Below are 17,407 nucleotides of genomic sequence, written 5' to 3'. Positions count from 1 at the left end.
GCTTTGGAGGCCAGCAGGCCGGTGGCTTTGGAGGCCAGCATGCCAGTGGCTTTGGAGGCCAGCAGGCCGGTGGCTTTGGAGGCCAGCATGCCGGTGGCTTTGGAGGCCAGCAGGCCAGTGGCTTTGGAGGCCAGCATGCCGGTGGCTTTGGAGGCCAGCAGGCCGGTGGCTTTGGAGGCCAGCAGGCCAGTGGCTTTGGAGGCCAGCAGGCCGGTGGCTTTGGAGGCCAGCAGGCCGGTGGCTTTGGAGGCCAGCAGGCCGGTGGCTTTGGAGGCCAGCAGGCCGGTGGCTTTGGAGGCCAGCAGGCCGGTGGCTTTGGAGGCCAGCAGGCTGGTGGTTTGGGAAGCCAGCAAGCCAGTAACTTTGCAACCCAAGCAGCTGGCTTTGGAGACCAACAAACTGGAGGTCAAATTGGCGGTTTTCAGCCTCAACAGACTAGTGACTTTGGAGCTCACCACAGAGGTAGTGGCTTTGGTGCCCAACATGCAGTTCAAGCCAGTGGCTTTAGTAACTTGCAAGCCAGTGGGTTTGGTGAGCAGCAGTCTAGTGGGTTTGGTGCCCAGCAAGCCAGTGGCTTTAGTGCCCAGCATTCAGTTCCACAAGCCAGTGGCTTTGGTGCCCAGCATTCAGTTCCACAAGCCAGTGGCTTTGGTGCCCAACATTCAGATCCACAAGCCAGTGGCTTTGGTGCCCAACATTCAGTTCCTCAAGCCAGTGGCTTTGGTACCCAACATTCAGTTCCACAAGCCAGTGGCTTTGGTGCCCATCATTCAGTTCCACAAGCCAGTGGCTTTGGTGCCCAACATTCAGTTCCACAAGCCACTGGTTTTGGTGCCCAACCAGTTCAACAAACCAGTGGCTTTGGTGCCCAACAAGCTGGTGGCTTTGCAACCCAAGTTAGTGGCTTTGGAGCTCAACAGGCCAGTGGCTTTGGAGCCCAACAGGCTGGTGGTTTGGGAGCCCAACAGGCTGGTGGTTTCGGTGCCCAACAGGCTGGTGGTTTGGGGACCCAAGCAAGTAGCTTTGGAGCACATGCTAGTGGCTTTGGAGCCCATGCCAGTGACTTTGGTGCTCAACAGTCTGATGTCCATGGTGCCCCACAAGCAGGTAGTTCTGGGACCCATGTGAGTGGCTTTGGAACCCAACAGACAGGCGACTTTGTAACCCAACATACAGGAGGCTTTGGAATCCAACAAACAGTTAGCAGCAGAGGTCAAGCAAGTGCCCTTGGAGCTCAACATAGTGGCTTTGTAACTCAACCAGGCAGCTTTGGACCTCATGACACAGGCAGCTTTCCTCACCAAAGCAGCCTTGATATTGAACAAGCTGGTGGCTTTGGAACTCAACAAACTGGTAACACCGTATCCCAAGTGGGTGGCTTTGAAACCCAACCACCACACAGATTTGATGTTCAAGCAACTGGCTTCGGAACCCAAGGCGCCACAGTAGCTCAACAAGTAACTCTCACTGAAGCCCAACAGACATCTGGCTTGACAGGTGGATTTGGGATTCAACAAACAGCTGGTCCTGAAATCCACCATGCAATCACAGGTTTCGGGGTTCAACATGCTGGATCACAAGGCCTAATAGGTCAACAAGCTGGTGACTTTGCAGCTCAGCAAGCAGAGAGGGCAGGTGGTATTTCAACACAGGGAGCAACAAGTGGTTCTGCAATCCAACAAGCTGAACCACAAATCGGAGTACAACAAACAGGACCTACGGGTGAAATTCTTGATGAGCAAGGGCAAACTCCAGGAGACAGCCCAAGTGCTGACTCAAAGGGTAATGTAGAGACTCAACAGATAGAGACCGCAAGAGGTTCTGTATCTGGTGGGGCTAGACCCTCTTTCATAATCAGTCAGACAGCTGGTGTGAGTGGCTTCAACATAAAGGAGAGAGGTGGGGATCTAGCTGCTGTATCTGTACAACGAAAAGGACTCCCTGCTGCAGCTGATGGTACGGGTCATGCACTACATGAAAGCCAAGGTGCCTCAGTCTTAGAAAGCCAAGTTAATGTAGATGTGAGTAGTTCTGATTTAAAAAGTACACATATTGGCGGCAGTATCTTAAGCACTGGGACGCCCACCAGTGGCTTTATTCAGGGACATGAAGCTACTGAATTTAACAGCCAAACATTAAGAAGAGGACTGGTTGATGAACTGGTACAAGAAGATTTAGTAGGATACTATTCCCATGGTACCAGCAATCAAGACTACAGAGAGCAAGGCGGACAGTTGGCTGCAAGTGAAGCAGTCTTATCAGTGGGACAAGAAGGCAGCTCTAGTAACATCGGTGAAGTAAGTGGTAGCTCCATACAACCCAGCCAAATTGAAAGTGCTTCTGTAACAAAAGGGTCAACTGTAAGATCTGATGGGGAAAGTAGTTTCATCACAGGAAGTGAAGAGTTAAATTTACACTCCAAATTACAATCAGCAAATTCAGTCAGTCATATTGAACCTATAATAGTAGGTACTGGACTCGACAATGAAAACAGCCAAGCATTCAGTGTTTTGACAATTACTACTTCCGACAATAGTGGACAAGAAACCTCTGAAGCCATTAGAGGTTCTCACTTCATCAGTCAGGGAGTGCCTGTTGTTTCAGCGGCAGTTCGAACTGTTGATGCATCACCGGAAAATGTCTGGAGAACCCTGGTTAATACTGCTAAAAAGAATTTACAGATTGCACCTACCAGTGAGATTATTTCTTTAGTATAACTCTCAACAACAAAAGTAAATGTTAAGTAGCTAAACTGCAACCATTTTACCTTCATCTTTCTGCAACCCCCCCCCCCCCCATGATTTTCATTTTGCTTTCCTTTGCAAAATCATACTTAGTCCTTCCTTTTCAAGCAGTTGTACACTTATCAGATTAAGAAACTTTCAATACCTTTTGCATAACCATTTTACAATAATATTCTCCATAACTTATGTGCTGTCCCGCAGGAATACTGATATTATGACTCTTCTCTAAACCATATTCTACTGTACTTTAGAATTGCTTTTTTGTTGTGTATATAGCATTTTTTACCACTATATTTTTATATCCAATACCTGTATTTTTACACAAAATAAAAGAACCACGATGATCAGAATCTTTAATTACCAAAATTCTGTCCCACACCTACATTAATGATTATAAAGTAAAATACCTTGGGCTCAAGCTGGGAGGAGCCTCCCTGTCTATAAAAAAGTAAAAACCATGTAAGTATTATTTCCCATCTTACTGAACACGTCTGCCTAAAAATTCTGACCCGTATTCTCATCAGCTTAGGATGTTTTACAGCACCTCTTCCTTACCACTTCACTTGAATATGACATGAAAATTCACTTGCATGGTATTTATGCAATCAATGTCAATATTACAATGCCATAACTGACATACAAGAGAACATTAACATGACAGATGCAAAATAAATCATTAAGGAAGAAGTGCAAGAGAACTTCCTTAGCTTGTGAGAACAAGGACCCTGTCAATACGGGACCAAGTACTACATTAGCTTATAAGAAAATTTCACTTCGGGCAAACTAGTGCACCCTATAAAAATCAGCTTTTACACGTCACACTATCACTTATAAGTTCTTGAAAAAATAAAAATTATGTGCAGTTTCAAACACACCAATGAAAAAAGTACACACTACTCAGAATCTATATATATATATATATATGTAAAAAAAATTCACAGCTTCATTCTCTGTGACCAGGGATGAAATTTTCATACACATTTACAAAATGAAATAGGATAGAGCAGATATACACTTCAAAGACTCACTGATAAGAGAAAGCAAGGCCCCATATACTTGACGGTGACTCCCAACATCAGCAAAGTATTATGTAGAGTAGTAACTGCTTTGTACTTGATGTCTCAAGCATTAGTAGCGGCAGTATCTTCATGGTGTGTTAACTCCTTCCATCTGATGACATCTTTTTCACTTCAACCGGGACACTACCAGATTATCTGATTCAGCTCAAGAGGACATCTCTTGTTGTGAAGGAGTACATGAAGGCAATATCTAACTCTTCCAGTTCAAAAACTCCCTCCTCAGCTGAATGAAAATATCCTAATGTACTGTAGACAGAATGAAATGAAAAATACATCATCTGAGTGAAAGGGTTACAGGGCAGGCCAATAGTGTATTAAAATGGTCCAAGAAAACTGTCCTTTTATTATCTGGATATGGTGACGATGGAAGCGGAGTGTCAAAGAGCAGATAACTGATCGTCACCTGAACAGTGGGCACAATGGGAAAATAAAAACCAGATTACCAGTACACAGGAGGCCCCTCAATAACTGATAAAATGATGCCTTGGATGGCTACTTTGTGGTTGGCAGCAGTAGAACATTGGCTGTGCTGTAGAGAGAAAATGCAGTAGTTATTTAGTTCCGAGATACAACTGGATATTTAGTTCACTCATAATCTCTTCTAAATAACAAGTCTGATCAACCTGAGTCTGTCTGGCCAAGTAGACCCATCAACTGCTGGCAAGCAACAGCCCCCACAGGGCTATCTGGCCTTGAATGGGTTACCAGTACAGTCAATCTTATTTACCACATTTTTCTGATAAAGTTCATGATCTTCAAAAGCCAAAACATCTATCTCACATCATAAAAACTTACAAACTACTGATCATTCACATTCCTAGCAATTATGTTATCTTTCAACTTAAGAAAATATATTAATACTCACCAAAGTCCTGAGTTCTGTAGGCATATAATCTAATCTTCTTCCTCTTCACCAGATTCCTCAGATTCTGAAATATTGAGCTAGTAGTAAGATCACTCCTCCATGCTTTCTAAGAATGAACTATGCCACTGCAAGAATCAGATATGGCTGGCTAAGTTCTGAAAGTTGCAATTTCTGATAATTAATGTGACCAACTCCAATGCGGGTAGGCCACTTGTTAAAGCATCTGATTCAAGACAATCTAGGAAGTCTGTACCTGAGGTCCAGCAGTTCACCTACAACACAATAACACAGGGCAATCCCCTGCACTGCTCAATCAAAGGGCATTAGGGTACCACAGCTGTTTATTTTTAACTTTTCTGAAACATACTTTATTCCATCATTAGATGGGAAAAAGAGGTCAGGATGATGACAAAGCCTAAACTTTTCTATCCTTTCTCACAAGCTGTTAGATCTTTGGTATAACCAGTTTTTTCCTCAACTGGTAGCCTCGTTATTGGCTAAGAGACCTCCAAATATCTGCACTTCCTATGTACTCTGATGACCTAGACAACAACTATGCCACTCCTACAACTAGGTCATGCATGAAATTTGTCATAGTTAAAAGACTACAACGAGTATTACTGGTTACTACCTAAACTGATTCTCTAATCTGACCACAAGTGACCATCATAGCTGAATATGTGTTAGGACCTTATCAGATAACACCAAACACACAATTTTCACCTTATCTACTGTGTGTGTGTGTGTGTGTGTGTGTGTGTGTGTGTGTGTGCGTGCGTGCATGCATGTAATCAAAATTTTAAGGGCTTGGATGATATGTAAAAGATTATGGGTGCATCAACTGATAAATTACTAATTGTGAAGCGTCCTTTTGTTTCCAGATCCTGTTTCATCTCTGATGGTACTTATGACTGAAATAATGACTGACCAGAGTAATTGATAAGCTATCTTCTGTTTTATGGAAACCCTAAAGAGAATGTGAGAAAATAATGAAGATGACTGTCAATTTGAGCAGTGCACACACATACAAAGCTACTATTACACAGTATCTTACAGTAAAACAATTACAGCTACAATTAGAAGTGATGTGTACAACTGTCTGTGAACCACAGTTCAGTAATTAGTGTTACTGGCAGGTTTAAAATGCATCTAGTGTATATTAGAACCTCAAAAGTACGTGATTTTATTTTCCTGTTCACCGACTCTACAAATACTTAGTCATCTATATTTTTCTTCCAAGGAAAACAATCCAGTAGTTTAAATAGTACTTGACATCCATAAGCCATTAACAGTAAAAAGTAACTAATATTTCAATCTAGCTATGTCTGGTATCTTAGTAACAATGGTTGACCATTCTACAAAAAGTCTATTGAACCATACGATAGTCTCTAGCACCAAGATGTAAATGTCTAACAACAAAGCCAAACTCTTGCATCAGGGAAAAAATCTCTAATATAGGGGGGGAGAGGGGGGCCAGCAGTCTCCCGACATACAACAAATGCCATCACACATTTTCACATGCCATCATCAGTTCTAGTACCCACTAACCATACTAAATATACATTCGGGCTCAAAATTGGTGACTGTATTGGCAGGGGTGATATGACACTGCTTTGCAAGTGACCAAAGCAAGATCCACAAGTTGACAGGAATACAGACTGACAAGCCATAGAGTTGGCTGGATAAATTTTGCACTAAAGAAGCTAATTATTTTTTATTATTATTTTTTTTTTCAATGTGAGGAAGAAGGAACCAAAGGCAACGAGCCCGCAAAACAGTTCCTTCCAAGAGAAAAACAAAATACAAGCGAGAGCCAAATTCAAGGTTTGGTACCCTTTTACTAATATGATAAGCAACAGACAAGACTACCATCCATCCATCATCTAATCCTACGTTGCAACACGAGGAGAATAGCAGCCCGGGGCTGGGAAAGTTGGTCCTGGCATTTAAGATGAGAGTGACCAGCCTCACTCAGCCCTGAGTGGCATTATGGGAGCAATAAACCCCAACCACCCCTTGCATATACAGTAAACCTTCACTGGCTCAATCCGACTGGAGCACCTTTATTACACGACTACCGAGCAGGTAAAATGATGTACATTTATTAACAAAAACCAGAAAAATATATGCACATGGTTAGGCCAGTGAGATGGAACCAAGAATCTGGGGCCTTAAATATGTAAATAAGTGTCTGGCCAATTTCAAAGGGCATGCTACTGACGATTGTCAGCAGCACTGTAGATGATGATTTACCTGCAAAATTCAAGTACAAAGTTTTTCTGATTCAGCCTGGGATCAACCTCCCTCTCATGCTTTCCCTTTCCTTTGCTTCCTGACCTCTACCTCAACCAATATTTATGTGGGGTAAAAAGTTCAGGATAATTATGATTGTTAGTATCATGGAAGATCATTCAACAAAAATTCAGAGAGTCAAACTGTTTCTTGTCACAGCCTTAAGGAATATCAATCAACACAGAATTCAAATTTTCAAACTGTTGTTTGCTCCAGCCAGAGATCATCTCTAATCTTGACACTCAACAGTCCATTCTCTACCTTTATGACCAACCCCAACCTTAAAGCCACTGAATCCAACTAATGCCTTATTTACATATTTTTGCTGCTACCCATGCGATTTCATTCCGTTTAAGAAAGACCCCCCATAGTACAGGACTTAGTAAGGTTATATCTAACCTCCACCTCAACTAGTGTATGCTGAAGCATATCACCAGATGGTACAAATAAAGTGAAACATCCCTACATTCTACAAGAGATATTATAATTCACAGGCAGAGATTCTACGGACAAAATGCTTTAATCTAAACCTACATAAACAACACAGCTGCACATGCCAATCAGGGTACAGATGATGGACTTTATGATACTCACCTTCCTCAGCATTTTGCAACCACTCCACAAACTTCTTCAACTGGTCCAAGAATATGGACTTCCCCTTAGTGGCATGACCATCCTTGTACCACTTCAGTATCACCTCCTCTGACAATACTTCAGCTGAAAAATGAAAATCATAAAAAACTAATCTACACTGAATAAGAGTAACAAATAATAAGAACAAATCTCTCTCCTCAGTACAGTACCGGTAATTACCTTAAATCTTAAAACATTATTTAAACTTTGCTATATGAAACACTTAAATTTAACATTATCTCTACTTACATGATGATCATGTAATTTATCATCATCATCATCCTGACAACCTTTCCCGCCCTAGGGGAGGGTGAGAAGTAGCAACATACAGCCAGCCAAAGTCTGCCCAATCCAATGGGCCACACTTCCATTCACTCATCATTCAAATCCCCGGAATCCTGGCTCTATCGGATACGCCAAAAACTTTCACCACATTCTGTAGCTTCACATAAACGTATTTGATAGAGTTAATCTGGACGCTGTCATGTTAAAAAGGGGTGCCAAGCCCCTGATCATGCACTTCTCACAACATTCATCCAACCAGCTCAATCTCTTGTCAGCCACCTAGTCTCAACGGCTTCCATACCTCTTGTCCTCACACACTCATCCACCATATCCCTCTACCTTCTTCGCCTACCTAGCCTCCTCCCTCCTTCAGATTAGATCAGATATACCTTTTTCACCATTCTTCTGTTATCTATTCTCTCCACATGACCATACCAACCCAGTACACTCTCTTCAATTCTGGTGTCCAGACTTCCTCACTTTGCATCTTTCACGAACCACATTATTTCGTATCCTATCCAGTCTCTGTACTTGACATACAGAACTCAGCGGTCCCATCTCCACTGCTTTCAATTCTGACTTTTCATTTTCATGCCACACCATAGTCTCACATCAATATGTTAAAGTTGGCACTAACATTCCTTCATGTAAGCCTCGCACAGCTGCAACACCCAAGCCTCTGTTTCTTATCATGCCTTCATAGCACCTGCTACTTTCCTTCCTTGTGTCACTCTGCTTTCCACTTCTTTTGCACATTTTCCTCTCTTCTACCACTGTACCCAGGTATCTGAACTCTCTCACCAAATCCAGTCTCTCTCCATTCACTGTAACATCACACTGGAGCCATTTTCTCTCTCAATTACCATCACTTTACTCTTTTCTAAATTTATTCTCAAGGCACAATGCTTACAGACATCAGCAAAACTCTGCACTACTAAGGATTTCAGGGGCAGTGTCCAACTGTTTTTTTTAAATAACGTCTCAACAAAGCGTCGGACAAGGATTTAACTTTGGCAGTGCATGTTTGAGACCCCGACCTAATTTACGGCCATACCACGTTGAGTACACCGCTCCCCGTTCGATCAGCGAAGTTAAGCAACGTTGGGTCTGGTTAGTACTTGGATGGGTGACCGCCTGGGAACATCAGATGCTGTTGGCATCCCTACGTCAAGTGGGGTTGGTGGAGGATTAGTGCCCCTCCCTGTAAAACAATTAACTCTAAGCCCTTGGCCACCCTGTCTGGGATACATGGCGTCTGGCAATGAATGAATGAATGAATGCTTTTGTACCAAATGCGTATGATTAAGGCATTTATAAGAGTAAATGTAGGGTAAACTTATAGTCTCACCAATCTAAAACCAAGGTTTGGGTGGGGTCTGGCGCTGGGTGCAGCCATGCCATACTTCCTAAACGAGCGATGAGTAGATTCTGTTATATATGTAATAGGCATCACAGATAGGTACACACATACTAATACAATATAAACCTAAGTATTCTAGCATATAAAAGGAAGGTAAACTTGTAATGCATATGGCTCTTGTACATCAATAAAGAAATGTGGCATACATATTTTACAGTGGTGCTGAAAAAAAATGTAGTTACTTTTACCGACTTTCACGGTAGTTCTAAGTTGGGTAAGTAATGTAACAATTACGTTTATAATATAATTTGAAGGAATCAGTAGAACATACGCTATTTTCTTAATAGAAATAAATAAGTTAAAACACTCACGAGCAGCAACATCCAGGCCCATACTGGGAGTTAATCCATTGGAGGGAGATTAAGCTTCTGTCACGTGCTTCCACTGTTCACTTTGTTATATATATACCGGTAACTTAAATTATATTTATAACTTAAATTAGTTTGTCTTTACACACACAAAAACACACACACACACAGAAGTGGGTGAAGTCACGTCAGGCCAGGTGGCGAGGTGTGAGCGGACAAACTCTAACGGTGTCAGGTCAGCCACTACCCAATCAGAGTATAGGAAACAAGGCAACGCTGTACGCCGGGAAATCCCTGGCTGGACTCCACCCAAACCTTGGTTTTAGATTGGTGAGACTATAGCTAAAATTGTCAGAGGCATGTAGCGAGGCTAGCTTCGGTCACGATACAAGCCCCGCCCACAATTTGGAACGTGACGTCGGTGTGACGTAGTAGTAATCACCGACGCAAGTGGCAGTTCTGTCTTTATGTAAGCTGCTTCAGATTCAATGCCTCAGGGTTACTCATATTTCTGAGCTGCGGCTGATTTTTAGAGTGACTGAACATCCCTCCAGACTCCCTATTAGTACATAGTATATGCATCGCCCTCTTACACATATTGTGACGTCAATATGACTTATTCACTTCTGAAGAGTAGTAATCACTGCCTGAGCCGGCACCGCTGGGCGAGGTGATGTGGCGGCCGCCGACAGGCGAGACGTTACCAAACCGAAACTTCAGCGATGGCGAGCATCTCATTGTCCTAGAGGTTGCTAGACTGCTTTTGTGCTGCGGCTTTTCGCGGTATACAACCGCGAAAGGGTCCGCATGAGGAATTTGATAAGTTTGAACAGGTAATTACTACTACGTCACACCGACATCACGTTCCGAATTGTGGGCGGGGCTTGTATCGTGACCGAAGCTAGCCTCGCTACATGCCTCTGACGATTTTAGCTAAGTTTACCCTACATTTACTCTTATAAATGCCTTAATCATACACATTTGGTACAAAAGCATAATCTTACAAATTAGGTCGGGGTCTCAAACATGCACTGCCAAAGTTAAATCCTTGTCCGACGCTTTGTTGAGACGTTATTTAAAAAAAACAGTTGGACACTGCCCCTGAAATCCTTAGTAGTTTACTAAGCTCTTGTCCAGTATTTGTAAGTAGCACTGCATCATCAGCAAACAACAAATTTGAGATATTCCATCCATAACAAATGCCATCCCTCTCTCCATTACCTGTGCTTTGATTTCTTTCATCACCGCATCCACACACACACACATATATATATATATATATATATATATATATATATATATATATATATTATATATTGAAAAACCATGGGGACATCACAACCTTGTCACATGCCCACACTGATCATGAACCATTCACTTAGATGCCCATTTACCCTTACACATGCCTCACTACCATCATAAAAACTCCTGATGGCAGCTAGCAACTTACCATCTACACTGTAAATGCACAAACCCTTCTACAATCCTTCTCTGTCTACTTTGTCGTAGGCTTTTTCCTGATCCATAAATGCCATAAACACTTTATAGTCTTACTCACAAGCCTTCTCCACTATGCCTCACTACAAATATTTGATTGACACATCCTCTGCCACTCCTAAAGCCATACTGTTCATCACTCACTAGGACTTCTGATATCTCTCCTACTTTATTATAAATCTTCCATACACCTTCCCTACAACACTCAAAAACCTTATGTCACAAGAATTCTTGCATTCACTTCGCACTCACCTTTATTTATTTACTGAGAGAGGGAGAGAGAGAGATCACCTTTATTTATTTATTCATTGAGAGAGAGAGAGAGAGAGAGAGAGAGAGAGAATCACCTTTTTTTAGGGGGGGGGGGTTACTTTTTTTTTCTCCCTCTCTTTTATATCAAACTGCAAATCCCTTGTCCCATCTTCTGACAATTATCAACCATACCATCTTTACTCTCCATTCCTGATCTCTTCACTGCCACCCTTCAATCCCCTAATCTTAACATGTGAAATAGGGCTGCCTACTTCTTCCTTCACCTTTATCCGCCACCTGTGGTATGCCCTCCTGTCTTCCTACTATCTCCCACCCTTCCTGTAATTTATTACCATTAGTGATGGGCTTAAAGGTTTCTTGTAACTCAGGAAATCATTTACAACACTAGATGGTAACCATATAACCAAATACAGTAAACCCTCATTTTATGGTGAGGATGCATTTGACAAAATGCATTGCTTAATGATTTATCAAATACAGAGTCAATTATAACATGGATTCAATGGGAATACGATTTTCACCAAGAGTCTCTTGCCCAATAAGTTCTAAAAACAAGTCACATAAACCAGGAGTTATTTCGCTTCATTGAACTTCACCTGCTGCCTGAACTCCAACACCACACAAATATTCCATCACTGACACTGACATACTCAAGAGTGATAAGTTCAAGAAGGCCACTGTCCATCCTGGAATAAACAAATGACTATGCTTACATGTCAGTGACTGTACCAGCTAAAATACCAATCACACATCAACTGGCGAGGCTTCACATAGGATTATAGTAATCACATAAGTGAAAATGCTATTGCTTAGGAGGGGGGGGGGAGGTCCTTTTTCATCATTGTAAAAGCAATTTATCGCATACTGGTTCATTACAAAATGAGGGTCTGCCATTACAAGATGTGGAGCCTACTATGGTGCCCCTGTTAACTGGGTCAAAAGAAGCAAATGCTGCATCCATCCAGGAAGCAATGCTACATCCATCTGGCAACCGTATCTCCAAACTCATCTCTCCGTCTTACTGTTATGAGGCACTGCTTGCCACAGGGGAGCACTTGATGGACAGTCAATAAAGAGCAACTGCCAGCCTAAAGTTTACGGCCAGACAGACCAAGGTGACAACAACCAGCATTAAACTCTTCCTACATCACAAGTCTGGCCAAGTTCCTCTCTCCCCCCACCCTTTTCATATGTACTGCTGGTATTTACAAATAATTTAACATTTTTAAAAATATCTCCATACCCATACTCTTCAAACCTGCAATCTAGCTATCTTCTGTAGCTAATAATTATGATGATCCTTCCAACACATCATCCTTGGTATACCAGCACTGTATTCAAATTTCCTTATACTCTTTTCCACTATTCATTTCATGGTCATATAAATTGCCCTCTTTTTAAATTTCTGGCACAACCTGTCTTCCTGATCATTTACACACCCTACTGAAGAATTTACCAATTGTCCATCTACTTCTGAGCCATTAACTTACACAATCCATTCATGAGTTTTCTTAACTACTGCACTGGAAGTAATCACCTGAATACAGTCACACTACAGATATAGCCATCTGTCCAATCATCATCCAATCCTATACCCATAAGGAGTGTAGAAGCCCAGGGCTAGGCAAGTTTGTCCTGACAATTAAGATAAGAGTGACCAGCCTCATTCATTCCTGAGTGGCATATGTTAGCAATGAACCCAACCACCCCTTGGATATAAACCTACACCAGCTCAATCCAATTGGAGCACCTTAATTACCCACTAAACCACCAGGCACCATAATTTGGTTATATGGTTACCATCCAGCATGGTAAATGGTTTCCTGGTGTAAAGGAAACCATTTGACTTGTCACTCAGCGTAGTCACCCATAGGCAGAAGGAAGGGGAAAGAGTGATGGAATGAAAGACAGAAGAGGAAGGAAGGAAAAAAGGAAAGGGCAGACATCCAAAGCAGCACTACATTGAGTGAGAGGATGGTGAGCGCTCCCACCTGCAACAAAGTCACTACAGATATGTACATTGTACACTACAAAAATTTGCACCTCACACCAAACATCACACATAAGAAGTTAGTTGCCAACAGGGTGCTTCGTAGTGCCCAGGTCTCACTGTATGGTAGTGAGACCTGGGCAGTAAAGGAAGAGGATATTCGCAGGTTCAAACATACAGAAATGACAATGATTAAGCGGATGCACAGTGCATCCGAGTGCGAGGCCTGGAGGGGCTACATTTACGATGGAAGAGTTGAGAGGTAAGATGGGACTGGAATGTATTGGTGTTATGATGAAGAGAGGCAGATTGAGATGGATTGGGCATGCAGACAGGATAGGGGATGATAATTGGGCACAGATGGTGAGATGTGTTAATGATAACAGTAGGGCTGTCAGAGGTAGACCAATATTTTAGACCTTGGACGATGATATTGAGTGTGACCTCAGGGATAAGGGACTGAATAGGGAAGCTGTCAGAGATCAAGCAGCATGGAGAGCTGCCATTAGGTGACCAAGGCCAACACATGCGAGCATGCTGAAGCCTTCAAAAACAAAAATGAAAATGATTAGAACCAAACATCTTTTATCTTTATCAATAACTGCATCAATAACATGCAAGTGGATATTCACACGAAACGTGCAGAATAAGTCACCAAGGAAGAGGCATCAAAAATATCCAAAGCCACTCAGAGTATGAATAATAATAACTGGCCACTTGCTAGTTTTGGGCAACAAGGAAGTTGAAAATATTGACAGAGGTATTTTCTGTAGTACTGGCATAAACCACATTTAAAACAGGTAAATACTGTGTGAAAATAGTTTCAATACAATATCAAGTAACTGCTGAACAATGCTATGCTTCAATTTAGCCAAAAATAAGGAAAATACTGTTCCCAGCAATTTCTCTAAGCTGTGAATAACGAAAACACTGTGAAGTATGGATGGTCTTCAAAATTGTACTTTCCTTATTTAGAGCTAAAGTGAATCAGAACATGTTCAGCATGCACTGGATATTTCAAATCTATCTTCATACAATATTTTCTGTTATAAGGAAGCAAATGCTACGAAAATTATCGATATAGTTATGTTTCAACTTCCCCGTAACTCTCCAAGTGGCTAATTGCATACAATGACTTACATTTGTAGAAGAGAATGACAATCTTGTGGAACACCTTCATGAAGTTCATGTTGTCATAACAGAACTCTTGCACTTTGACCAGTAAGGTGAGCTCCGCACGATCAGACTTCGTGTTGGCAGCAAACAGTGGGGCATACACACGTAAATGCTTCAAAGCCTGATCCGCTACAAGTTCTTCTTTCTTGTTCCACTCCACTGCATCCATAACACTAGTCCAGATCTGAAAGAACACAAAAAGCCTCAATGCTAAGAGGCCCTCATATGGAGCACGTTATGAGTTTAATGCTGTACGGTAGTAAGACATGGGAAGTAAAGCATTAGATTTGTAGGATCAAGCACAGAGATAAAAATGAGAAGGATGTTTAGTGCATCCTTGGGCAACAGGCCTTGGGGGTTGGGATTGCAAATGAAGAGTTGCGAGGAAGGATGGGAATGGTTTAGTGGTGTAATGAGAAGGGGTGGATTGAAATGGTTTTGGACGAGATGGAGGATGACGACAGCATGTAATGGGGGAGAGATGTGAATGCCAACACGGTTTGCAAGAGGAACACTGAAAAATAAAAATAAACTTTGGATGATAGTGTGTCAGTGGGGATAAAGACTGGAGAGGCTGCTAGAGACACAGCAGTGTGATAGCAGCTATTCAGTGACCAAGGCCACTACATCCATGAATGTCAGAGTCTTTATAAATGAATGAACGAAAAGTTAAAACAGAGAAATTACATTCCAATTTAAAAGTAACATACAAAGTAACCTGCTCACTTGAGTTAAGAAACAATAAATAAAAAATTACACTTTCAAGATTCTCCCTCCCAGTGCGAATTATATACGGCTAAAGTTCAGATACATGAGAACAAGTGGATCACTGCATGCACATACACAAACCAAGAGCCATATTTGCTGTGAAAATGAAAATATCCAGTACAATGTATGAAACAGTAAACTGGTTTGTCAGCCACCCCTACAGGTAGATCTCTGTGGCTGAGATAAGTGGTAATTTATTTAAAAGGAAAGGCCCAACATGACAAAAAATTACTAAAAACAAGTCACACAATTTGTCCAAGACCTGTAGTATTGCCAAAGGCAGAAGGGCTATTAACTGGAATTTTTATGGTCTTGACTGAAAGTACTGCTGCAACTTGCAATTTTGAATTTCACAAACTGTGTGTAATGTGTATACAGCATGAAAATTTGGTAGCTGTTGAAACATGCTGGTCTACCGTCACAAACATAAAACCTCCGCAAGGAAGGACGGCCTGGAACTTGCTGTCGTGTAGGTTGGCAAAAGAGATTTCCAGCTTTCTAACCAACTCAGGAGTACTGCACTTTTGATCAAGCATTTAAATGACCAATCCTTCAATGCAAACAATTTTTTATTCATCCTGGGAGAGATCGTCAAACTGGTGGACTTGGATCATTACACCTGTCGCTACCAGAAGTCTGTCCTAAGTTGCTGTCAAGAAAAAATTTCAATGGATGGAAGGGATTCTTATTTCCCCCCCCCCTTCTCTCTGATTCCTTTTTCATTTTACGTAACCACTATCAGTTTACTAAACAGAAATTTCCACTAGTGACGAGGTCAAAGAAGACTATCAAACCCCTGCTGTTCAAAAATTGTAAGCAGACTAATGTCATCTGGAGAGAAAAAAGTAAAGAAAGTTCTACACCAATTAAAAATAATCTATTACAATACTCAGTGCAAAATATACATCGCTATCTTTTTCCTTTTACCAATGCTTTATTCAATATATCCGTAACTTTTTCCAACTAAAGATGGGGTGAAGTAGGCCCAAGAAAACATGGACACAACACACAATGGAGGGAGAACTGCTCAACATACCCAGTGAGAAATGGGTCACACACAAATTCATTCATCCTTAAAGACCCCAGAAACTCCCACTCACATGCACAACCACCCACTTTTTTTTTGTGCCATATGTTATGTATAAAACAATCACTTACAGAAGAAACTATCTGAGGTTCTTGAATGCTGTTCTTCTTAGCAATCTCTTGGACACCCACAATGATGTCCTTCACACTGGCTCCATCATTCACCTGCTGGCTCAGGTATGTCTGCAATTCCTTCAGGCTTGTTTCCTTTTCCTGTGATTACCAGAGTCATAAATTAGTTCATTACAAGACACGCTATTTACAATTTATCTTCATACTCTACCAAATACTAATACAGTACAAGTAAATGTAGTATATACAGTACTGTACTGATATATTTCTACCCTCTTGAATGAAGCATGAGAAAGAAATTTATTATTATTTATTATAATGCACACTTTTAAGCTACAACTCTACACACAAATTGTAATGACATCAGTATAAGTATGGAGATGCAAAAGATCATACAAAACTAACTTCTACAAAATTAGCTTTACTTTTCCTTACCTTAAAATAAAAATTAGTCTACTATCTATCTACTATCTACCGCCAGACGCCACAATCCTGTAAGGGGTGGCCATTTGAATTAGAGTTATTTGTTTTACGGGGAGGGGCACTAATCCTCCACCAACCCACTTGTTGACACGTAGGGAGCACGTATGGTTTGGTTATATGGGTACCACCCAGCGTTGTAAATATTTTTTTGGTTTACAGGAAACCATTTGGCTTGTCACTCAATGTAAAGCCACCTGTAAAGGAAAGAAAAGCAATAAGAAGTGATAGGAAAGATGGGAGAAATAGGAAGACAGAAGGGCAGGCACAGAAAAAGAATGATAAAGGCTAAGGAAGAAGCAGGCAGTACTACATCACGTGAGTGGATGATGGTCGCCACCACCTTACAAATTATTTATTGTTTTCTGTTGGTATGCTAACTTACTAAGTATAGAACATATGGAAGCCCACACAAATATGAAATTCACCCATTATTTTT

At 41.5% G+C, this 17,407-nt stretch overlaps 1 protein-coding gene and 1 non-coding gene across 3 annotated transcripts in view; one reads left to right on the top strand and one right to left on the bottom strand.

Annotated features, from left to right (window-relative positions):
- Positions 1-3,083: 3,083 nt before the first annotated feature.
- kra (basic leucine zipper and W2 domain-containing protein kra) overlaps positions 3,084-17,407 on the bottom strand; it is a 28,205-nt gene continuing 13,881 nt past the window's right edge. For both annotated transcript variants that reach the window (XM_080277006.1, XM_080276997.1), the window contains exons 7-11: positions 16,489-16,629; positions 14,527-14,746; positions 7,575-7,697; positions 4,689-4,752; positions 3,084-4,352 (exon numbers count right to left, since the gene is read on the bottom strand). In XM_080277006.1, the coding sequence (XP_080133132.1) occupies positions 4,718-4,752; positions 7,575-7,697; positions 14,527-14,746; positions 16,489-16,629 (519 nt within the window). In that variant the 3' untranslated portion in view covers positions 3,084-4,352; positions 4,689-4,717. The remainder of the gene's footprint in view (positions 4,353-4,688; positions 4,753-7,574; positions 7,698-14,526; positions 14,747-16,488; positions 16,630-17,407) is intronic.
- LOC145408983 (5S ribosomal RNA) lies at positions 8,939-9,057 on the top strand. Its single transcript, XR_013899028.1, has one exon. It is a non-coding gene; the product is annotated as a 5S ribosomal RNA (ribosomal RNA).

The sequence above is a fragment of the Coenobita brevimanus genome, chromosome 8 (assembly GCF_032717465.1).
Source record: "Coenobita brevimanus isolate Jiangsu-jjx chromosome 8, ASM3271746v2, whole genome shotgun sequence".
NCBI lineage: Eukaryota > Metazoa > Arthropoda > Malacostraca > Decapoda > Coenobitidae > Coenobita > Coenobita brevimanus.
Note: the sequence above shows the minus strand (reverse complement) of the source record. Positions and strands in the feature narration are given on the sequence as shown.